This window comes from Arabidopsis lyrata, assembly GCF_000004255.2.
Source record: "Arabidopsis lyrata subsp. lyrata unplaced genomic scaffold ARALYscaffold_6, whole genome shotgun sequence".
In the NCBI taxonomy this organism is placed as follows: Eukaryota; Viridiplantae; Streptophyta; class Magnoliopsida; order Brassicales; family Brassicaceae; genus Arabidopsis; species Arabidopsis lyrata.
The window spans coordinates 1,337,623-1,359,271 of record NW_003302550.1 but is presented as its reverse complement, the minus strand read 5'-3'; the positions used below and the strand labels follow the sequence as shown (position 1 = coordinate 1,359,271).

The window sequence follows — 21,649 nt, the reverse complement described above, 5'->3', positions numbered from 1 at the left end:
AAACGTGATGGTTTCCCTAGGCCATAGTCGCACCATGTGGCTTCTCCATTATTATGTTATTCGATTCGATGCTTTTAAGCAAGAAGACAAAGATAACTCAAAAGAAGGTGACAAATCTTAATAGTGATTACTTCCTATTCGACAAGCGACAGATCAAAAGAGAGGATAAGAATTATCATTGTAATAATATTGGGTCCATTTTTGTTACAATGCATGCTATTTTGACATTTAACGGACAAATGCTCCGAACATGATTAGGGTTCATAGGCTGTCAATTATGTAGTGTTTTCTACTTTAACAGTTTAACTTCATAATTTTCAATGTAAAACTTGTTTGGTATAAGACCATAGAGCAACGAGTTGATTGTGTCAAATACTTGGTGTCTCAACCATTTAAGACATTTATTATAGTCTATCACACTCAAATTATAACTTTGGGTGCCTACTCTGTCTTAGCAGTCTACTAGGGTTATAGGTAGATATAATTTGTATATTACCCTAGATTGACATAAGTTCGTTGACAAAAAAGTGATATAAATTCAAAGATTGTCCATAAGTTGGTGTCTCACAAATTCTAGAGCTTTACTATTTGAACCTTTTCTAAAAGACAAAGAGAATTGTTTTCTCTCTCTTGACTATAAGTAAAAAATTAATCCGAACTCAAATTTTTTGAAATGGAGTGCGAGTTTGACTTAAATTAGACCTCATTAGCTCAATAATAGGCCTATTCACAGAGGAAATAGAGTCCTAACCCAATTTAACCATGAAAATCTTTCTTTGATAGACATCACATATCAAAATAGAAGCTGATTTTAATAACAAAAATTTCAACCTTAGAATTTTATTGATGTTTTTAGACAGCCTCCCAAATTTGCCTAAATTAAATTTCTATATAAGAAGACATCATAAAAAGAGAAGGTAGAATATCTCATACATTTATCCTGAGAGAAGAAGAAAAAAAAAGGAAGAAACAAAAGATGAACACCATTATCCTTTTTGTAACATTTCTTGCTCTTTCTTCTTCATCTCTAGCCGGTAAACTCTCAATTCTTTTATTTTTTTTCCCATCTTGAACATCATATGACTGTTACCATTGTGATTCCTACGAATAGATAGGAACAAGATAGAACTTTATCGATCTGCTTCCTATTGAAAGGATGATTTTAAACTGTATAATAAGTTCACAGTCCATAATGTATGATTTAATTAATGCAAAACTCTGAGAAGTATTTTGACTCTTGTTCTCTTGGTTTTTTGCAGATGAGACAGAGACTGAATTTCATTACAAACCCGGTGAGATAGCCGATCCCTCGAAATGGAGCAGTATCAAGGCTGAATGGAAAATTTGCGGGACAGGGAAGAGGCAATCGCCAATCAATCTTACTCCAGAAATAGCTCGCATTGTTCACAATTCTACAGAGATTCTTCAGACATATTACAAACCAGTAGAGGCTATTCTTAAGAACCGTGGATTCGACATGAAGGTAATTGTTCGAACGAAAATATAAACCCTAAGATATTCTGTTTTACCAATTAGTCCGTAAGACTGATATGTTGCATGCACATCAGGTTAAGTGGGAAGACGATGCAGGGAAGATCGTGATCAATGATACCGACTATAAATTGGTTCAAAGCCACTGGCACGCACCTTCAGAGCATTTTCTCAATGGACAGAGGTAAGGGAAAACGAAACAAAAGATTGGCATCAATTTCTGATATATAGCAGGAGCTAATAAATATCAAACCTGAATTTGGTTTTAGATTGGCCATGGAACTTCACATGGTACACAAAAGTGAAGAAGGGCACTTGGCAGTTATCGGAGTTCTCTTCAAAGAAGGTGCACCAAATGCTTTCATTTCACGGGTAATTTTTACCGCGATTGTGTTTAGGTTTCCGCTATATCCTTTTCTGGAAACTCTCTGCTTATTGTCTTCTTACAATTTCGATAGATAATGGACAAGATCAACAAGATCGCAGACGTACAAGATGGAGAGATCAGCATCGGAAAGATAGATCCAAGAGAGTTTGGATGGGATCTTACTAAATTTTATGAATACCGTGGATCGCTCACAACTCCTCCTTGCACGGAAGATGTCATGTGGACCATCATCAACAAGGTAAACAATCCTAGCAAACCTTAAAACCAAATTGTAATTGAATTCAAGAATCCTGCTGTATCTATAAAATCTCAACTCAAATTTGATTGCCTATTCAAAAATGCAGGTGGGGACTGTTTCGCGTGAGCAAATTGATGTATTGACTGATGCTCGTCGCGGTGTAAGAACTATACACTCTCACATAAACATTTACTAAGAACAAATTTGAATTTCTGTTTGTTTTAATCAAACATATTTTGTTAATAACTAGGGTTATGAGAAGAACGCAAGACCGGCTCAACCGCTGAACGGACGTCTGGTTTATTTAAATGAGCAGTCCAGTCCAAGCCCACGACTACAAATTCCACGAGTTGGTCCAGTCTAAGACAGTCTTATAGGACAAGGCAACTCCGAGCCCTAATTTCCATACAAAGAAAAAAAGAAAATTCGAAAAAGAATTTTGAAGATGTATGTAAATTGGGGGCCATAACTAATTTTTTAATTATTCTTTTTTTTTTATTAAAAGTTAAACTACGCAATATTATATGCATAAAGTTTTCTTTTATACATGTATTCCAATAAAAAGATGTAATATCCAACCATAATGAGTTGTTTGATTATTTTATAACACAAGATCTATACATTTCACATTTTTTATAAACTCTTGAGTTCAACTTAACCGGAAAAGCTTCTTGTAGTTCCATTGACAATAGCATTCACACAACGAAGAACATAAAAAAAAAAAAAACTTAAGATTTGCAAACGCGTTACCGTCAAAAACTTATGCGATGAGGAAGGGGAGGACGGTGAGCATGAAGCTTTCGTAGTTGAATGTAGCTGAGCCTGAGTACGCTGTGTCCTTCTCCTTGAACTTCTCTGTCAGCCCCTGCAGTTTCCATCATATTACAAATCAGATTACTAACTTCTAAATACCACACTCGGGATCACCAAACCACATTGTAACAAGAACCGTTGCAGTCTCAGATGCAATCAGTAGTGAGGGTAAACTCATTTCTGTTCTGACCCCTAAACCTCACCACATTGGACAAAACTAACAAACTTAGCATAATGGAGACTATAGAGTTCGACATTAGGGTTGAGAGACAAGTTTGAGTTTAACTCTTCCCAGGAGTAATCCCTCTAACTATTAAGATTTCAGTCTCATTTGACCTAGGCGCACTTATCTAGAAGCTGTATGAGAGGGAAACAGAGTAAATGAGAGTGTACCTTAACAGTGAGACAGCACCTGCATCAATGCAAAACAGATACCGTTAATAAATAAGCAACGATCACAGCAAGAAGAAGAAGAAGAGAGCGCATGGAAAGAATAACGTACTCAATGAAATTGTCATATTCGATGGCCCTGTTCTTGCCTCCGCTTTTGTCAAACTTGGAAACCAGCAGATCCAAAATCACAGGAGAAACCGAAAACCCAAGGCTCAAAAGCGCATCTCTCAGCTCATTCACATCTATTCTGCCACTCCTGTCCTTATCAGACCTCTCAAAAATGGACTAAACCATTCCCAAAATAAACCACATAAGTGAATATCCAAACAATCTTGCTATGCTAAATCACTACCAGAAACTCAATAAAGTCATGAAAACTTAAAAAAAAAGAATAGAGCTCACCCTCCAGTTCTGAAGACTGTAGAAAAGTGCAGTAAACTCCTTAGGTCCTGCAACATGGAGACTTCTCAAGTTAGTACAGGAAACCAATTCAAAACCAGGTTAGAATGATTATTTATAAATTCAACTAGTACTAAAATAATGAAACCAAGATTCAACAAGATGATAGAGAGACAGTGGGGGTACTCTTTTGCACGTAACTCACAGAAAAGTCTACAAATATTGTTAATTTAGCCAACATGGTAATAGAAAAACCCTGACACATGACCCAAAGTATGAATCTTAGAAAAATAATGAAATGCAGAGATGGACTAATAACGATACTGAACAAGTATCATAGAGATGGATTAACAACAGAAACTAACAATCCTGGACAATTCAAAGAATACAGAAAGCTCACCGATTTTCATGGCATTGCTATTGGTGAATAGATACATAAGAAGATGAACAGTTCTCATACTGAATCTCTGTTGATAAGAAGAGAGAGCTCCTTGAAGCTCCTTATCATCAATAAAGCCACTACCATCTTGATCTGCAGCCTGAAAGCAAGCCACTATATTCGGATCCGTTCCCGGAGCAAAACCTGACGGAATCAGAGAAGCAAAAGGACTTCCATAAGAAGCTTGCGGAGGATAACCACCGTATCCGCCGCCCTGACCAGAAGACGCTGGACGAGGTGGAGCACCACCGTAACTCCCATATTCAGAAATCCCAGACGGTGGAGTAGCTCCGTATCCTCCACCGTACCCAGACGGCGGCGTCGGACGAGGTCCAGCACCGTAACTCCCGTAATCAGAAGGTCCAGGCGGCGGTGGAGCTCCGTAATCGCCGGAAGCTCCGTAGGCTCCGTAAGGTTTCTCCTTTGGCGGCTTGTTGTAGTCTCCTGGAGAAGGCGCGTATGGAGCAGAAGGAGGCGGTGCTCCGTATGATGAAGATTGAGGCTTTGAAGATCCGTAGGGCGGCGTGGGAGAGGATGACGGTGGTTTAGGTCCGCCGTAGGGTACAGCGTAAGGAGAAGAGGTTGATGATCCGTAAGGAGGATTGTTACCGCCGGAGGAGTAAGGTGGTTGAGGTGGTGGAGGTTGATTTCCGCCGCCGTAACCGTAACCGTAACCTTGGCTCGTCGGAGGGTAACCTGACATCGATGAAACGTTTTGACAATTAAGATAAACAAAAACGAAACTTTGAGAAGAGATCAGAATTAAAGGATCTTCAAGTTTTGAGATTTATGTCGAAACGAAAAATAAAAATCAAAGCTTTGAATGTGATTTTTAGTTGACCTCAAACTGTGTCAGAAAGATAAGGACACTCTAAGGAATTTTGTCTCTGATTTCAAATTATTTACAATAATGCCATTGGAAGTAGATCTCATCTAACCGACACTAAAATTAGCGGGGTTTTGGACTTCGGTTTAAGAAACTGAACTGACTCTTAATTTGAAACGGTTTGATATTGTATTAGTTCGTTGCTTTGTGTTTTTTTCTTTTCCAAATTGATTTAAGAACTAAATAATTTGATATAGTAATAGATAAACGATTTAATGAAGTATCTAATTTCCAAATAGCCTCAACAATATTTATATATTAATATAAAGTTTGAAAGATGTGAGCCGAATTTATCTCTTGTTGAAATTATCATATTTCATATTTTTTATCTTGTTGAAATCCATATAGTTTAACAATACAAATATTGATTTGATATTATCGTCGATATTTAGGCAACGATTTGATATTATCTTACATAGATCTTAAATTAATTAAGAAACAAATTATACGTTAAAGAAATAATAAAACAAGGGTTACACACAACATTAATTAATCTAAAAGCAAAAAGCTTAACCTTTTATTGTTCATCTAAAAGCTTTTGTGTCCTTGCCGTTCCATGCTCCAAGTAAGGACCTGATTTCTCTCGTTCTCTCTCTCTCTCTCATTCTCTTCCAACGAAATCTCGATCTCGTCGAGGAAGAAGAAGAACCCAGATCAGAAACACACAACAATGTCGTCGTCTTCAAAGAAACAAACTTTATTCATATCGACACTAATCATCTCATGGTACTCTTCAAACATCGGTGTTCTTCTCCTCAACAAGTTCCTCCTCTCCAATTACGGATTCAAATTCCCCATTTTCCTCACAATGTGTCACATGTCCGCTTGTGCAATCCTTAGCTACATATCCATCGTCTTCCTCAAGCTTGTTCCTCTCCAACATCTCAAATCTCGTTCCCAATTCCTCAAGGTTGCTACTCTCAGCATCGTCTTTTGTGCTTCCGTCGTCGGTGGTAACATCTCCCTTCGTTACCTTCCCGTCTCTTTCAATCAAGCTGTCGGTGCTACGACGCCGTTTTTCACCGCTCTGTTCGCTTATCTTATGACCCTTAAGAGAGAAGCTTGGGTTACTTATGGTGCTCTCGTCCCTGTCGTCGCCGGTGTCGTCATCGCCAGTGGGGTACGCCTTTTTATTCCTCTTCTTCTGTTCTCAATTCTCTTAACAATGTCAGTGTTGAATGTGGACCTTCTTAGATTTGAAATTCCTGCTTTTTGGGAGATGTAATTTGGATTCTGATGATTGATCTGTCGGTAGATGTTACTGTTGAAGGATTTTGTTGTATATGTTAATTAGAAAGATCTGAACTTTGGACAACTTTGAAATCAGGGCAAATTTCTAAAAAGCTTCAGCCTTTTATGGTTCAGCCATCAGGTGTAGAATTTGGTAGAACATCATTTTGGGATCTAACCTTCCTTATTTATCCATCAAGGTGATATCTTTATAAGCTTATATATGAAGTGGCTATATCATATTCTTGTTTTTGGTGTTTGGATTTATCACTGTGAAGAGTGGATCTTGGTGTTATTTTTGGGTGCATGCTCTTGATCTAAGTACCATTTGATTTTGCAGGGTGAGCCAGGATTTCACTGGTTTGGGTTCATAATGTGCATTAGTGCTACGGCTGCTAGAGCCTTCAAATCTGTTCTTCAAGGCATCTTACTTTCTTCAGAGGGGTAAGTAATATCAGAATATGACCTGAATCTTATCCTAATAGAATTTAGATTCTGCAAGTAGTGTTAGATGAGCAAATCAGGAAACTTTTGTTACCCAAATAAAGAAACCTCATAAATGGTTGGTTAGGTAGAATGTTGTAATACATCACTTTATCAGGTTAAGATTTTAATTCATAGAATTAGATTGTTAACAACCAAAGATAATCAATTCCACAAACAGCAACATCTTTATGTAATTTTTTTGATTCACCTGCAGGGAAAAATTGAACTCAATGAATTTGATGTTGTATATGTCTCCGATAGCTGTCATTGCTCTTCTTCCTGTCACGCTATTTATGGAACCAGACGTGATCAGTGTGACCTTGACGCTAGCAAAACAACATCAGTATATGTGGATACTTCTTCTGGTTAACTCGGTAATGGCTTATTCAGCCAATTTGTTGAATTTTCTGGTTACCAAACACACAAGCGCCCTCACCCTCCAGGTAAAATCTATTTGCCTATCCCTCTCTGTATCTCCTTTTCTCACAGGAGAGCTCGATCTTGCAGATAACAAGACTAACAATGTTGATTATGTTACACATTGCGCAGGTTCTTGGAAATGCTAAAGGAGCAGTTGCAGTGGTGATTTCGATCTTGATCTTTCGAAACCCGGTTACGGTTATGGGAATTGGCGGGTACTCCATAACCGTCCTTGGGGTGGTTGCTTATGGAGAGACAAAACGCAGATTTAGATGAACTTTGTCAGACATTAGCAAGGGACAACATATATAGCTTCTCTATGTTTGTTTCTTCATCTGTTCAAGACTCATCCTTAGGACCTGAAATATTTGGGGATTTAGGAGATGAGAATTTATCAATAGTGATTTTTTTGTAACTATTTTATACGTATTTTATAATGTAATATGTATCGGACTATGTTAGATTCGATGGTGAGATAATCATTTTTGTGTTTCAAAGTTAAAATACCATTTTGGCTATTTAACTTATTAATTAGTATATAACAAATGCTACTCCACGCTATGATCAGTTTTGACCAATTACGTTTTTTGTTGTTTGCTTATTTTGTGTCTATATCTCCTCCTCTTTTTTGTTTGTTAAAAAAAATACAATAAAAAGTACAAAAATTATTTATAGATTGTGAACATATGAATGGAAATAATTTCATGACGTTGCACATTTTTGATAAAGAACAAAATTTAAGAAAACATGACGTTATTCTAAAAAAGGTACTATATCATTAGAACTTGTAAACGTTTAAATCTTGAAAATATATCTAGAAAATTTACTATCATATATATATATATATTTTCTCGTGTATTTCTGATTCGAAGATTCTTATAGTAGCTTCCAAACAGCTTTTAATCGATAAATAAGTGGACGGCTTACCAACAATGGCAAAAGTTTAGTTTCTATTTACTTTTATGCATATATAGGAATATGGTTTCTGGCTTGTCGCCGACGTGCAAACCATTATATATCAAATTAACATTCTTTGTCTTCTGCTATGTTTTTTTCTTTTTTGTGAGGGGAAGTTAGTCTTGCAGTTTTTAATAGCTCTGCTCTCTCTAAGAAAGCAATCATGTTTCAACCCTAAAAATAAAATTAAAAAAATTCATGAATGATTGAATCACAAGTCAATTCTAATAGAATTAAATCATGAATGTTTTCTTTCAGCAAGTTCTTTGTATATGGAATATACTGTATTATTTTATAACGTGATTTCTTATGTTCTAGGCTTCTACCATATGTAGGAATTTAATAAAAGCAAAGACTTTAATTCATTTTACTTTCTGAAATTGGTTTTTGAAATGTCAACGTAGGCGAGACCTTAGTGTACACATTTTAGGGTATATCTTCTGTTAATTGGTTTTATACCCATTTTAGGGTTAAGGAACATTATATGAATTATAAAATGATGAACCGATGAAGAATAATAGTTCTCCCGTTTTGATTTTTAATATGTCACGATTCTTGTAGTTTTTTTTTTAAGATAAATCTATAGAAAAATATTGAAAGGAGACATTCTCAATCAAATAAATAAGAGAGGATAATCAAAATTAAATGATAAACAGAAGGAAACACTTTTCCTATTTTGGAAGATGAAGTAAAACAAATAGTTAACAGTCCTTCGAATTCTCAAACTATAAGTATTTACTAATTTGCAATTAGGGTTTAGAACATTGGAAATGTGTATGTCCAAATAGATAGATCGATGAATGATGATGAGGCGTGAGAGGAAAGTGGCCGGTGAATGATGTGTACGTGAAGATGTGGATCTTTGGTACGACCTTACGACTAACACGTGCCGTTGACGAAAGAGCGCGTACGTTTTACTTCTTGTATTTTCACTTTTTCACTTGTTGTTACATGTGTCTGAACATTTTACATTAAGTGGGATCTTTTTATTTCAACAACATGAAGAAAAGATAACACATCCGGACAGAAGTCTTGGGATGATCCTCAAAACATGCGAAAGAAGGAACCTTAATCTTTGGAAACCGATTGAGAAGTCGAATATTTTGAGGATCCATCATAAGTAGTGATCTTCCACTTTTGAATCACCATGCGTTAGTTAAACACTAATTTGATGAAAACTATTGATGATTTATTAAAAAAAAAAAAAAAACTACTACTACTGATGATCTGAACTTATTAAAAGTTCGATATGATACATATGTGAATCGTTGTCTTACTTTTGTGGTTTATAAATTCGATTGCTCATTGTGGAATGAATGGTTATAAACCTTCGCTTTCGCGGATGTTTACAAAATATTTTTATCTAAGAAAAATTCCTTTCTTATATGACTTATAAATATGAAGGTGATGAAATATACCGTTTTAGAGACTAGCATTGAAACCAACCACCCAGAATGTAATCAGTTGGACTAAACAGACTTTTAATTACCTAATTTGTGTTTGTTTACGTTACCTTTAAATGGTGATATTCTGATACAAACAGACTATGTACTAATACATAAACCCTAATATTAAGATTAATAACACAAAAGAAAGTTATAAGTTAATACCTATGTATGGAATCAAGATAGAACTAAACTGGTCAAATAATCAGCTTATGGATCGAGTTCTAACAATTCCATGTGTATGATAGTATTTTCTGTTACCCTTTTTTTTTTTGAATGAATGTAAAATTATATTCAACCAAAAAAGACCATTTGTACATTAGATACGTCTTTGTATTAAAATTTGATTTTAAATGAGATGATCAAAAGAATAAAGTAGCTAGTTCCGAGAGGCGAACCAAATCTGGAGCCCATCCTCTGTTACTCCTTTTACGTTAAATGAAAAAATATAAAATGAAGTGATGACAAAATTTATTTTGATAATATTAACCTTAAACCAAATACAAAAAAAAAAAGAAGACCATTTGTACATTATATACGTCTTTGTATTAAAATTTGATTTTAAATGAGATGATCAAAAGAATAAAGTAGCTAGTCCCGAGAGGCGAACCAAATCTGGAGCTTATCCTTTGTTACCCCTTTTACGTTAAATGAAAAAATATAAAATGAAGTGATGACAAAATTTATTTTGATAATATTAACCTTAAACCAAATACAAAAAAAAAAAAGATAAACGTCATCGATTAGATCATTTATATTTGATATTATATTGTCATTACTTCTTCTAACTTTGTTTTTTCTTTTTCTTTGTTAATTCATTCAGTACTAATATGTATGGATCTGAATGGTAAATGCTTAGATGACTAAATCAAATTAAGAAAAATGAAAATAATTTATAGTAGTATTCCCTAATAAAAATACTAAAAATCTACATTTGTTTTAACATAACTTTGATGGTAATCTTTTGAAACTGTATATTTTATTCGGATGCATAATGGTTCACTAAACACCAAGTAGAAAATTCCATGGGGCAAATCAACAAAACTTCAATAAGTTAAATCTAGAAGGAATTTCATAGTATGATGTATGCAAACATGCATGAAGATGTTAACTTAATTGGTGATATATTGAATTGACCAATTGAAAGGATTACATCCAGTCCAGATACCCTCAAACTGCGTTCACATGTTCAGAATATAACTAAGAAAAATTTGGCTTTATGTATTTAATTTAAGACTTAGTTCAAAAAAAATGTATTTAATTTAAGAAAATTTTGTCCTCTATAATTTTTTTTCCAAAGTAGGTTAATGTACTTAAATCAATAATAGAATTTTGGCATTAACAAAATAGTTTGCTGAAAAGAAACATTATTTTTGGAAAAAATTAATTAACTAATTTATAATATATAGTTTTTTAAAAATATGTTATAGTTTTGGACTAAAAACCTCGATCGTCGAGTTATTTAATATTATCGTAAATAGATAATGTTGTACGAAGAGCCCGTGCCCTACTCGTTCCGGCACGAGACTGCGTGTGGAGAGTAAGACGACACTTAAAAAAGCTTAAAGAAACTTCCATTAATCATGGACCTATAAGTACTAACTCCTCGGAGACACATAGATATATAGATTCCATCTCAAATTCGGTCTTATCATCTTCCTCCTTCTTCATCTTCACCATCAAAGTCTCTCTCTTTCTCTCTCTTCTTCTCACACATAACATAAGAGGGCAAAAAAAATGTGTCCCTTAACACCAATGTTTCCAAGTAAGCAACAAGAATGGTACTCTGCTTCAACAATGGAGTATCCATGGCTGCAGTCTCAAGCTGATTCCTTTTCTCCTACTCTCCAATATCTTCCTTCTTTCCTTTATCCTTTAGATGATTCCAAGAGCTATAACATCAATCTTTATCCTCATCATATACGTCTTACTCGACACAGCAATGATACTAACAGTAACTGTAACAATGATCAAGAAGAAGTTCGAGGAACTGTTTTGGAGAAGAAACTGAATCACAACGCAAGCGAACGAGACCGCCGCAGAAAGCTTAACGCCTTGTACTCTTCACTTCGTGATCTCTTGCCTCTGTCTGACCAAAAGGTTTGTGCTTTTAAAAGTGTTTTCTAACATCTAAAAAATCAGATCAAGATTAGGTTTTGTAATCTTGAAATGGATTTATATACTAATTAAAGAAACCCTTTTGATATGCAGAGGAAGCTGAGTATTCCGATGACGGTAGCGAGAGTGGTGAAGTACATACCAGAGCAGAAGCAAGAACTTCAACGTTTGTCTCGAAGAAAAGAAGAGCTCTTGAAGAGAATCTCGAGAAAAACTCACCAAGAACAGCTGAGAAACAAAGCAATGATGGACTCAATAGATTCTTCTTCCTCCCAACGGATTGCAGCAAATTGGCTCACTGACACTGAGATTGCTGTCCAGATTGCTACATCGAAATGGACATCTGTCTCCGACATGTTGCTTAGGTTAGAAGAAAACGGGCTTAATGTCATAAGCGTCTCTTCTTCAGTTTCTTCAACCGCAAGGATCTTCTACACTCTACATCTTCAGGTACTTGTCTAAAGAAATCAAAAGGTCATGTTCTTCTTACATGAAACTCATAAAGTTAAGAGAATCTAAAATCGTTAGTTTTCTTCTTCTTTAATTTGTGCAGATGAGAGGAGATTGCAAAGTGAGACTGGAGGAACTCATCAATGGTACGCTCTTGGGATTAGGCCATTAATCATAATGAGAGATGAAGAGTTTTAAAGAGTGAATCTTGTTAGTTTATGTTAGACTTTTATCAGATTTTAGAATTTTAATCTTCTGTAACATTTTTTCTTTCTTTCTAATTAATGATTATTCAAGTGGAAAACTTATTCAATAAAGAGAATTTGCAAATTTTATGAGATGATTATATATATGACAGTTGAAAGCAGTTATTTTACTGAATTTACTGTACAGTTATAGCAACCATGGTATTGTTGTAAAGATCACAAGACAATAAGAATATTGTCCCACACATTTGATCTATGAAATGATAATGATTTTCCATTTGCCCTCCATAGTCCACCATTGATGTATGTATATCAATCCTTGTGTTTCAACTGCAACAACCTTCTCTTGAATGATCTTTATGCCGATTGAAATGTGACTTCTCCGGTGGCTGTTCTTACATATGCAGCAGAAGCTTCAGGAGTGTCTTCTTCACTCGGTGGAACCAGTTGCCAGAAGAGAGGTAGATACTTGTCCCATTCATTCAGAATCGTTGCGCCTTTGCTGCTTCCGGTTTTTTCCTATTAACCAAAACAAAAGAGTGTGTTATATATATGATGCTGTCAAATACAATCCACTAGCTCTTGTTTTAACCGGTTAAAACATGATGCAGATCTTTGAGATGACTTACGACATGTGCTTCAATTAAGCTCTTCAGCTGCAATTCCCCTGCAGGCGCAGTTACTCTTTGCATCTTCACTATCTCTCGGTTAATCTGTAAAATAGAGATTGTTCAGATGAATCTTGAAAGACAAGAATCTAAATTTCACCTTGAAGAGAGAAAGAAACCTTAGGGAGAAGAGTGTCATCTTCATCAAGAAGGTAAGCTAAGCCTCCAGTCATACCCGCAGCAACGTTTCTTCCCACCCTGTATCAATGGAAAACATTTCAAATATCATATACAGATAGATTTTCTTATCAGTTTTGCATTATATAATGCAGTTTACTCACTTTCCAAGCACGACGACACAGCCACCAGTCATGTACTCACAGCAATGGTCTCCGGTGCCTTCAACTACTGCTTCAGCTAGTGAGTTTCTCACTGCAAATCTCTCTCCAGCTTTGCCTCTAGCAAATATCTGACCGCCTGTGGCACCATACAAGCAAGTGTTCCCGACTATCGTTGCTTCCTCGGGCACAAACCCGATTGTGTCCACAGGAGTTACTACTATTTCACCACCAGCCATTCCCTTCAAAAAGATCAACCATTGCAGAAGATTTCATAACAAGTAACAGTTGATGCAAAAACTGATTTCTATGCATATATGTGGATGCTAATTTTACCTTTCCAACGTAGTCATTTGACTCTCCTATTAGCCGGATGTTCATACCGGGAATCAAAAAGCACCCAAAGGACTGTCCCGCGCTCCCAAGGAAACTGCAGATTAAGAAAAGAGTAAAGCTTGGTTTAGCTATAACCTGAACTGAAACATATCAATTTATACAAAACATTAGTATGTGTTTCTCACGTCAGATTCACTTGTCCTGCAAAACCAGTGTCTCCATACTTCTTTGCAATAACACCAGCAACGCGACCACAAACGGCACGGTCTACGTTGCATATTTTGACGGTTTTATCAACCACCTTTTCGTTCTCTATTGCATCAATCACCTAGAGATAGTAAAACTGTTAGCAACTATAGTCACAAGAACCGGGTGAGAAACAGCAGTGAAAGACTTCTGTTACCAATGGATCTGCAAGAATATCGTCGTCGAGAACAGGTCCATTTGTATGAACTTCCTGCTTTCTGATTTCAGTACTGCTCAATGAAGGTGTTCCAACAGACTAAAAGAGTGAAAAAACAAGAAAAAGTTATAACAAGTGATATGAGACTGGATTTTCATTTTATGCAGAAGAAGTAAAGTATGGATATAGCCATATACCGAAAGAAGATAACTCAGATCGAGATGCTGAGTTTTCACTAACGAAATGTCTCGTGGTTTCAGTAACTCTGTTCGTCCAATGATGTCATCTAACTTGCTGTATCCCAACTGTGCTAAGATACCTCTCACCTGCAGAGAAAAGATTATACCTCAGATGAGATTAGCCAATAAGAATCTTAATGATTGAAAATTTGAGATATTAAAAAAGTTTTCACCTCTTCTGCTACGTATAAGAAGTAATTGACAAGATCACCAGGCACACCGGGGAATCTTGCACGTAATTCTTCTCTCTGAGACCATTCAGAGAGTGTTATACAAGCATTAGTGAAGCTCAAGAAAAGATAAACAAGAAGCCAAGGAAAGTTTACAAAGTCTTTTGAGTTTACCTGACTTGCTACACCCACTGGGCAGTTATTAGTGTGGCAAATACGAGCCATAACACAACCAGTAGCAATCATTGCCAAGGAACCAAATCCGTATTCATCAGCACCCATAGCTGCAGCCATTAGAACATCAACACCACTCTTTAAGCCTCCATCGACTCTTAAAATGACTCTTTCTCTGAGTCCATTTTCGATAAGAGTCTGCAAAGGAGAAAAAAAAGCAAGTAGAAGAAATGAGATTTTTTTATTAAGAGACTCAGAATGTCCAATAGAATTAGTACCACATGGTATTCAAAAAGTTTACTTGGTGAGTTTCTGTTAGTCCAAGTTCCCATGGTCCACCAGCATGTTTTATGGAGCTTATTGGACTAGCACCAGTTCCACCATCATGCCCTGATATCTGAAAATCATATCAAAAAAGAACAATGAAACTTCTTGGCGCAAGAACATGGGAGAAACAAGAGGCAATGTTTTCTTCTCAAGTTGATACCTGAATGATATCAGCGTTACCCTTTGCAACTCCAGAAGCAACTGTTCCGATTCCAGCTTCTGCGACCAGCTTGACTGATACTTTTGCGTTAGGATTAATCTGTTTGTTTGTTCAGTTAGAAGTTAGATTATATGGAGTTCCTTTTGTTTAGCTCAACTGTTTATTGAGTTCTGAAAAGATTGATCACCTGATGTAGATCAAAGATCAACTGAGCAAGATCCTCAATAGAGTAAATGTCGTGGTGAGGAGGCGGGGATATAAGCGGAACACCAGGTTTAGAGCTTCTTAGCCTTGCGATATATGCACTAACTTTCTTTCCAGGAAGCTGACCACCTTCCCCAGGCTTGGCACCTTGTGCAACTTTGATTTCCAATTGGTCTGCATTGACCAAGAATGTTGGTGTGACTCCAAAACGTCCTGAAGCAACCTGAGAGAATACAAATGAAAAGTTATTATCATTTCTTTCAAAGGTAAAGTAATGTAACAGAGTTCTGTGATATACACAGATGAGAATATGACCTGCTTGATAGCACTTGTTGCGATATCACCGTTTTGAAGACCTTTGAGATGTGGTAATGTTGATGAATACCCATCAACCACATCTGTAAGTGGCTTCCAACGGATAGGATCCTATAGAGGGAAATGAAAAAACAGGGCATGAAAGTTTGATTTTATTACTATTATGAAAGAGAAAATGGATATTTTATTTACCTCTCCACCTTCTCCAGAGTTTGATTTACCACCAATCCTATTCATAGCAATAGCAATAGCTTCATGAGTCTCTCTTGAAATAGCACCAAGTGACATTCCACCAGTACAAAATCTCTGGACAATGGAAACGGCTGGTTCAACTTTCCCTACTGGGATCGGTGCACGGTCACTCTTGAACTCAAGGAGATCACGGAGGACCTAAAGAGAGAGAGATAGAGATAACTTAGTCAAGAAACTAAACCTTAAAGAATGCTGAGAAAGAGCAACAAGAAACTCACATTAACAGGTCTGTTAGAGAGATGTTGTTGATAGACTGCATATGCAGTTTCACTCTTTTCACGGACAGCCTTGTGGAGCAACTTTGACATCTCTGGGTTGTTTGAATGATACTCACCTAAACGTAACAAGGCTTGTTGTGTAAATGAACAAGCACACTGGATTTAAATCAAGAAGTGAGAAACTTGAAGTAAAGTATTTACCTCCAGGCCTAAATTGAATAAACCCGAAATTTTCTAATCGTTTAGTTGTATCCTCAGAAAAGGCCTTCACCCAAAAAGACAATGTCTCTCTTGCCAACTGAGAGAAGGTTTGCATTTTCTTAGAAGAAATGTGAAATTTGAATCAAAAGTAATAAGAAAATAAATGTGATGTATTCTTACCTCATCAAAGGTGAGTCCACTGATTTTTGACACACTTCCAGTGAATGCAAGATCAACAACCTCTTTCCCCAAACCATAGATCTCAAATATCTGAGCACCACAATAACTGAACAAAGGAAAATTCCAAGTCAGTACTTGTAGAACTCTGCATAACATAACATAACATAGTTGTAGAAATGGAACCTTGAAAGCAATGAGATGCCCATCTTAGAAAGAATTTTAAGAAGCCCTGCATTAACCGCCTGCAAGATAAGCCATGTGTAAATAAGAATCCTTTATAATGTTTAAACAACTAAGGTCAAATTACTTGTGAAAACATCTTAAGAACGTGTACTGAAATTCTCACCTTGGTGTAGTTTTTCTGAGCTTGCTCAATGGTTACAGTGGGAATTTTCCCGTTACGCATGAATGCGACAGTTTTGTTACTTAAGCGCCATTGCCTACATGTCTCCAGTGCCAAGTATGGGCATACAGCACTGTGGAAAATTTTCACAAAGCATACTTATTGATGAGACAGGATATGATGGTGGAACATAATCTAGTTAAGAGTTAGCTAGTGTCACTTGGCAGGGACAAATTTAGAAAATTCAGAGCAAACAAAAGATACTAGCCTTGCACCATATCCAACCAAACAAGCAAAATGATGTGTGCTGAAGCATTGGGCGGTATCAGCAACAATGGAAGCTGACATCCTCAAACCGTTCTGAATAAGATGTTGATGGACAGCGCCAACAGCTAACATTATCGGAATTGCAGGGCGGGTTGGTTCCTGAAAGAGCGAAATTACCAGAGATTTTTATATAGCTTGGAGCAGATTTAGATTGGCAGAGAGAAATTTTCTGTGAAGAAACTTTAAGACACTTTACCAGGCTATCGGATCGGTCTGAAAGAACGAGAAGCTGAGAGCCACTTCGGACAGCATCATCAGCTGCTTCACAAAGAGAATATAGAGCCTTTTGCAAGGAACCTTCAACGCCTTTTCGTATATCGAAATATGTGGACAGAACCTTAGGTTTTAAGTATGTATCCTTCATTAACTCCTCCAACGTTCCTTCGTTTAACACAGGGTTAGACAGAATAACCTGATTCATGAAAAACAAAACCAATACATAAGTAGATATAGTGTGAAACAAAATGGGGTAAAACAGAGGAGATGTAATCAAGAGAGTCAAAACCTGTGAGGCATTCTCAGGCCCAAGCTCCAATATATTTCCACGTTTTCCAATATTTACTTCAAGAGACATAACCAAACCTTCCCTAAGGGGATCAATGGCAGGGTTTGTAACCTGAAACCAGAACATGATCAAAATTTGAAAAAAAAAATGTTGGAAAATAGAGGTATATGAGAAAGGTGTAACTCTAGCCATAAAAAGGCACCTATCAAGATTCCTACGACTTGAATGTACCTGCGCAAATCTTTGTTTGAAATAATCGTAAAGCATATGTGGTCTTTGAGACAATCCTGCCAGCGGAATATCGTCGCCCATGCAGAAGGTTGGTTCCTTTCCTTGAGAAGCCATAGACTCAATAACCATTTGCACATCCTCACTTGAATAACCAAATGCCCTGATAAGATGTGATTTGTAAGTATTACCTTCCAGATGATTAACAAAAGGCATATCTTAACAGAAGACTGAAAGTTTCAGGAATATTTACTGTTGGCTTCTTAAGATTTCTTCATTTTCCATGACAGTTGAGGATTTGAAATTCACAGGCTTCAAGAACCGGGAGTTTTCTTTAATCCATTTTCCATATGGATTAAATGAAGATATTCTCTTCTTGACCTCTGTATTCTCATATACCTGTAAGTTGGACGAGCTCTGAGTCAGCTAAAGAGTTATATCTCAGGTGGTACTATCATTACAGAAACTGTAGGAATGTGTTCAAAAATAAGAGTAACAAGATTTGGACTGCACATGTACAAACCTGGCCATTCACTAGGTCAACAGCAATCATCATTCCAGGTCCTAGACGGCCTTTCATCGTGACTTTTGCCTCATCAACTGGTACAACTCCGACCTAAACAAGACAAGCACGTTATAATTATAAGTTTCTACTAGAATGAATAGGCTTCTCTTACCTAATGAGTCTTGTAAAACCAGTAAATCGGGTGGTAGAGTGACTTGAACCAACCATCATGATCAATAAAAAATGTAACTTTATAGATTAAAATGTGAAATACCTCAGATGCTACATAGACGACATTGTCACTAGTCCGCCAATATCGAGCAGGACGAAGGCCATTACGGTCAAGACAAGCCCCAACTGTTTTTCCATCACTAGGTGACGAATTCAAGTAGCAAGTGTCAGATAAACCTGAGGAGAAGCCGAAAAAAAGAATGGAGAAACGACAGGGAATAGAAGAAGCCTGAGCTCAGACACAACAGGCAAACAACAAGAATGCAGTGACAAGAAACTCCCTTGGCTACTTCCATAAACCAATAACTTGATTAAATGACCTTTTTTTGTAACCTGATCTAGTAAGATGGTCAAATACAGCTAGGTACTCAAAAGGTTTACCTGAACAAAAGTAAGGCAGGACCATCCCAAGCCTCCATTTGTCCTTTGTAGTAGTCATAGAAATCTATAACCTGCAGTTGAAAAAGAAGCAAAGAAAATAGTGAGTTTTTGCAATGGATTCTTGAAGAACATATCACAACAGATGTTGCATATATCAACACTACCTCAGGATATTTGACAGATAAGGTTGGATGATTTTTGTATGCCTCAGGGACAAGAATCATTAGAGCCTCCTCTGGAGTTCGGCCACTTCTAATCAAGATCTGCAGGATATTCAAATGAGAGGCGAGATAATAGAAAAACTGTATTGCAACATATGATCTATCATTATCCTAATAAACTAAGAGAAACTTACTTCTGCAGCACTATCAAGATTAGCAGAGTCTGAACCTCTGGGATTACCAAATGGACGAATTTCATTTTCACGGCCATTCCAAACAGAGGACTTCAAAGAAGCTTCTCGAGACTGCATCCAATTTAAGTTCCCCTGCACAATTCAAACAAAGAATCTTCTTGAACTTGGATGCTTCATTGTTAAAGTACAATGATGAGTCATAACAATGTCTAGAAATAGTAGAACCTGTATGGTATTGATCTCTCCGTTATGTCCAAGAAACCTCATTGGTTGAGCAAGAGGCCACCTAGGACTAGTGTTTGTACTGTACCTTCGATGATAAATAGCAAAGGGAGACTCATAAAGCTCATTCTGAAGATCTAGATAAAACAATCCAAGAGCCTCGGACCGAAGCATGCCCTTGTACACTATGGTTTGATTGGACAGTGAACAGAAGTATAGCTCTGTTCCCCAACTCTCAGTAGCCACCGCCCTTTCGATTAGTTTACGGCATATGTAAAGTTCCCTTTCAATGTCATCCGTACTATCTTCCTTTGCGATTTTGACAAACACTTGTTGAATGTTAGGCATTGTTTCCCTAGCATTTTTACCAACTATAGGAACATTCACAGGAACTTCCCTCCAACCAAGAACTTGTAATCCTTCTTTCTCAAATATGTTTTCAATAACTACAAAAAACCAAAAAGGAACAAACTTCTTTAGCAACATATTGAATCCGGATTGCTAGTTCCATCTATGATTAAGGATAGTCACCTTGTTTGGCTTCTTGCATAAAGGTATCCTCTTGTGGAAGAAAGATCATGCCAACACCAGTATGCAACTTATCAAAAGGAGAAAGACCTTGTTCCTTGGCCCAGACGTTAAAGAAATCCCAAGGAATGGAAGACATAAGACCAGAGCCATCACCAGAATCATTGTCAGCTCCACAACCTCCACGATGTTCCATACAACCAAGAGCAATAAGAGCATCTTTGACAACTCCATGTGAAGGTATGTTATCTAAGTTTGCTATAAACCCAACTCCACAAGCTCCTCTTTCAGACAATATGTCCTCCAAATTAGCAACCTGCTCAAAGATCAATCACCAAACCCCAAAAAGGTCGTAAATTTCAAGTTGGGTTGTTGTGAAAATACATCAGTGAAGAAACGTACCTGAGGTTTTAAGAGTGAAGTAGAAGAGAGATCTTTGTGAGAGACGCCATTAAGACGTTCAAGGTCGATAACAGCACGAACAGAGGAAAGACGAGAGAGAGAAGAAGAAGAAGAGCCTGAGGAGGAATCGCCACGAAGTCTGCGTCTGGTTCTCTTGGACTTACAGTATAATCCAACGAAATCGACGAAGAAGAAGTTCTTGTCAGAAGAAAGAACAGAGCTTGGTGTTGTGGAGAGAAGCTTAGGAATAGGGGAAAGAGATTTCATCGCCATTGAAATGAAAAAAAATGAGAGGCGTGTGTGGAAAATAAGATAAATGCACACTAAAAAATAAAATAAATAAAGATAAATGTAAGAAAGAAAGAAAAAAAAAAAAGAAGAGGAAGAAGAAGAAGAGGAGGAAGATAACAGATGAGTGATGAGAGCTTCTTCTTCTCTCTTTCTTTCCTTTTCTCTGTTTCGTATTTATTCGTGTACACAAAATTCGCTTTTTGAATTAAAAGGGTATTTTGGGGATTTTACGTAGTGCACAAAATCGAATTTTCTTTTTGAAGAAAGAAACAAAATGGTAACGGTCGGGAATCTGGGACCGCCATTTAGAGAATTCCGTTGCTTTAACCGGTTTGATACGACAATTTTGGGTCATTAAACCGGATTTGAGACATGAAATTAAGGGTAGATAAATTGTCATTTTGATAGAGGGAAGATGGTGACTACTCCTTAAATTCATATCCATCAGATAAAAGATACATATAAGACCGTTTATGCCCCCAAATTAACATTTCAAAGTTGAGAAAATCAATGGAAGAATCTCTTTTATTATTAAATTGAAAACGTTTCAAAACCAAATAATTGAAGAGTCAGGTTCGTTACATACAACAATAAATTTTTCTTTCTACATAGAGTAGCATTTTTCAAAAAAATATGTCTACAACATGGCATTTAGAAGAAGAAAAAAATACACCAAAATATGTATTCATATATGCATAATAATTATGATCAATACATTTTTCAAGTGGAAAATTTCGACTTTAAAAATGTATCGTTTTGGAATAGTATCCAGTGTTTATTCTGATCAACTTTTTGTTAGATATTTGAGATATGGTATTTAATAATATTAATAAGAATATACACTATG

General features: G+C 36.5%; 5 protein-coding genes across 7 annotated transcripts; 3 read left to right on the top strand and 2 right to left on the bottom strand.

Annotated features, from left to right (window-relative positions):
- The first annotated feature begins 916 nt into the window (after positions 1-916).
- Positions 917-2,739, top strand: LOC9307149 (alpha carbonic anhydrase 3). Its single transcript, XM_021022541.1, has 7 exons — positions 917-1,034; positions 1,260-1,483; positions 1,569-1,675; positions 1,761-1,863; positions 1,950-2,117; positions 2,224-2,277; positions 2,368-2,739. The coding sequence occupies exons 1-7, from the start codon at positions 977-979 to the stop codon at positions 2,479-2,481; spliced, it is 828 nt and encodes a 275-aa protein (XP_020878200.1). The 5' UTR covers positions 917-976; the 3' UTR covers positions 2,482-2,739.
- On the bottom strand, positions 2,306-4,988 carry LOC9309207 (probable calcium-binding protein CML50). The gene is made up of 6 exons (XM_002871032.2): positions 4,123-4,988; positions 3,726-3,772; positions 3,433-3,608; positions 3,324-3,342; positions 2,868-2,982; positions 2,306-2,513 (listed from the first exon to the last, which is right to left on the bottom strand). The coding sequence occupies exons 1-5, from the start codon at positions 4,862-4,864 to the stop codon at positions 2,878-2,880; spliced, it is 1,089 nt and encodes a 362-aa protein (XP_002871078.1). The 5' UTR covers positions 4,865-4,988; the 3' UTR covers positions 2,306-2,513; positions 2,868-2,877.
- Positions 4,989-5,493: 505 nt separating this feature from the next.
- On the top strand, positions 5,494-7,687 carry LOC9309206 (UDP-URONIC ACID TRANSPORTER 1). Its single transcript, XM_002873092.2, has 4 exons — positions 5,494-6,167; positions 6,618-6,721; positions 6,978-7,206; positions 7,313-7,687. The coding sequence occupies exons 1-4, from the start codon at positions 5,718-5,720 to the stop codon at positions 7,457-7,459; spliced, it is 930 nt and encodes a 309-aa protein (XP_002873138.1). The 5' UTR covers positions 5,494-5,717; the 3' UTR covers positions 7,460-7,687.
- Positions 7,688-11,202: 3,515 nt separating this feature from the next.
- LOC9307148 (transcription factor bHLH101) lies at positions 11,203-12,470 on the top strand. The gene is made up of 3 exons (XM_002873091.2): positions 11,203-11,685; positions 11,797-12,153; positions 12,257-12,470. Exons 1-3 carry the CDS (start codon positions 11,323-11,325, stop codon positions 12,323-12,325), a joined length of 789 nt encoding a protein of 262 aa, XP_002873137.2. The 5' UTR covers positions 11,203-11,322; the 3' UTR covers positions 12,326-12,470.
- Positions 12,471-12,473: 3 nt separating this feature from the next.
- LOC9309205 (ferredoxin-dependent glutamate synthase 1, chloroplastic/mitochondrial) lies at positions 12,474-21,020 on the bottom strand. Of its 3 annotated transcripts, XM_021023509.1 has the most exons (33): positions 20,512-21,020; positions 20,113-20,425; positions 19,585-20,027; positions 19,360-19,491; positions 19,169-19,267; positions 19,005-19,075; positions 18,667-18,763; positions 18,411-18,503; positions 18,141-18,286; positions 17,891-18,050; positions 17,660-17,770; positions 17,351-17,566; positions 17,096-17,253; positions 16,831-16,960; positions 16,668-16,726; positions 16,485-16,590; positions 16,305-16,401; positions 16,104-16,219; positions 15,826-16,023; positions 15,634-15,744; positions 15,302-15,541; positions 15,115-15,213; positions 14,929-15,024; positions 14,628-14,825; positions 14,457-14,531; positions 14,242-14,370; positions 14,045-14,143; positions 13,827-13,969; positions 13,642-13,735; positions 13,309-13,547; positions 13,147-13,225; positions 12,989-13,072; positions 12,474-12,878 (listed from the first exon to the last, which is right to left on the bottom strand). In XM_021023509.1, exons 1-33 carry the CDS (start codon positions 20,782-20,784, stop codon positions 12,717-12,719), a joined length of 4,866 nt encoding a protein of 1,621 aa, XP_020879168.1. In that variant the 5' UTR covers positions 20,785-21,020; the 3' UTR covers positions 12,474-12,716. The 3 variants fall into 3 exon arrangements, with proteins under 3 accessions (XP_020879168.1, XP_020879167.1, XP_020879169.1); XM_021023508.1 differs by having other exon boundaries at positions 12,475-12,878; positions 19,005-19,267; positions 20,512-20,967; XM_021023510.1 differs by lacking the exons at positions 19,360-19,491; positions 19,585-20,027; positions 20,113-20,425; positions 20,512-21,020 and having other exon boundaries at positions 12,475-12,878; positions 18,667-18,800; positions 19,169-19,265.
- Between the last annotated feature and the right edge of the window lie 629 nt (positions 21,021-21,649).

Bases quoted from the DNA above. Each gene is read 5' to 3' on its own strand.
- LOC9307149 (XM_021022541.1), top strand. From the start codon at position 977: ATGAACACCATTATCCTTTTTGTAACATTTCTTGCTCTTTCTTCTTCA. The intron at 1,484-1,568 runs GTAATTGTTCGA...CATGCACATCAG, and splicing joins ACCGTGGATTCGACATGAAG to GTTAAGTGGGAAGACGATGC. The intron at 1,864-1,949 runs GTAATTTTTACC...CAATTTCGATAG, and splicing joins CAAATGCTTTCATTTCACGG to ATAATGGACAAGATCAACAA.
- LOC9309207 (XM_002871032.2), bottom strand. From the start codon at position 4,864: ATGTCAGGTTACCCTCCGACGAGCCAAGGTTACGGTTACGGTTACGGC. The intron at 3,773-4,122 runs GTGAGCTTTCTG...TCCATGTTGCAG, and splicing joins TAGCAATGCCATGAAAATCG to GACCTAAGGAGTTTACTGCA. The intron at 3,609-3,725 runs GTGAGCTCTATT...GGAATGGTTTAG, and splicing joins ACAGTCTTCAGAACTGGAGG to TCCATTTTTGAGAGGTCTGA.
- LOC9309206 (XM_002873092.2), top strand. From the start codon at position 5,718: ATGTCGTCGTCTTCAAAGAAACAAACTTTATTCATATCGACACTAATC. The intron at 6,722-6,977 runs GTAAGTAATATC...ATTCACCTGCAG, and splicing joins ATCTTACTTTCTTCAGAGGG to GGAAAAATTGAACTCAATGA. The intron at 7,207-7,312 runs GTAAAATCTATT...CACATTGCGCAG, and splicing joins CAAGCGCCCTCACCCTCCAG to GTTCTTGGAAATGCTAAAGG.
- LOC9307148 (XM_002873091.2), top strand. From the start codon at position 11,323: ATGTGTCCCTTAACACCAATGTTTCCAAGTAAGCAACAAGAATGGTAC. The intron at 11,686-11,796 runs GTTTGTGCTTTT...TTTGATATGCAG, and splicing joins TGCCTCTGTCTGACCAAAAG to AGGAAGCTGAGTATTCCGAT. The intron at 12,154-12,256 runs GTACTTGTCTAA...TAATTTGTGCAG, and splicing joins TCTACACTCTACATCTTCAG to ATGAGAGGAGATTGCAAAGT.
- LOC9309205 (XM_021023508.1), bottom strand. From the start codon at position 20,784: ATGGCGATGAAATCTCTTTCCCCTATTCCTAAGCTTCTCTCCACAACA. The intron at 19,492-19,584 runs GTTCTACTATTT...TGAATTGTGCAG, and splicing joins GAGAGATCAATACCATACAG to GGGAACTTAAATTGGATGCA. The intron at 18,504-18,666 runs GTATTTCACATT...TGTCTTGTTTAG, and splicing joins TCGTCTATGTAGCATCTGAG to GTCGGAGTTGTACCAGTTGA.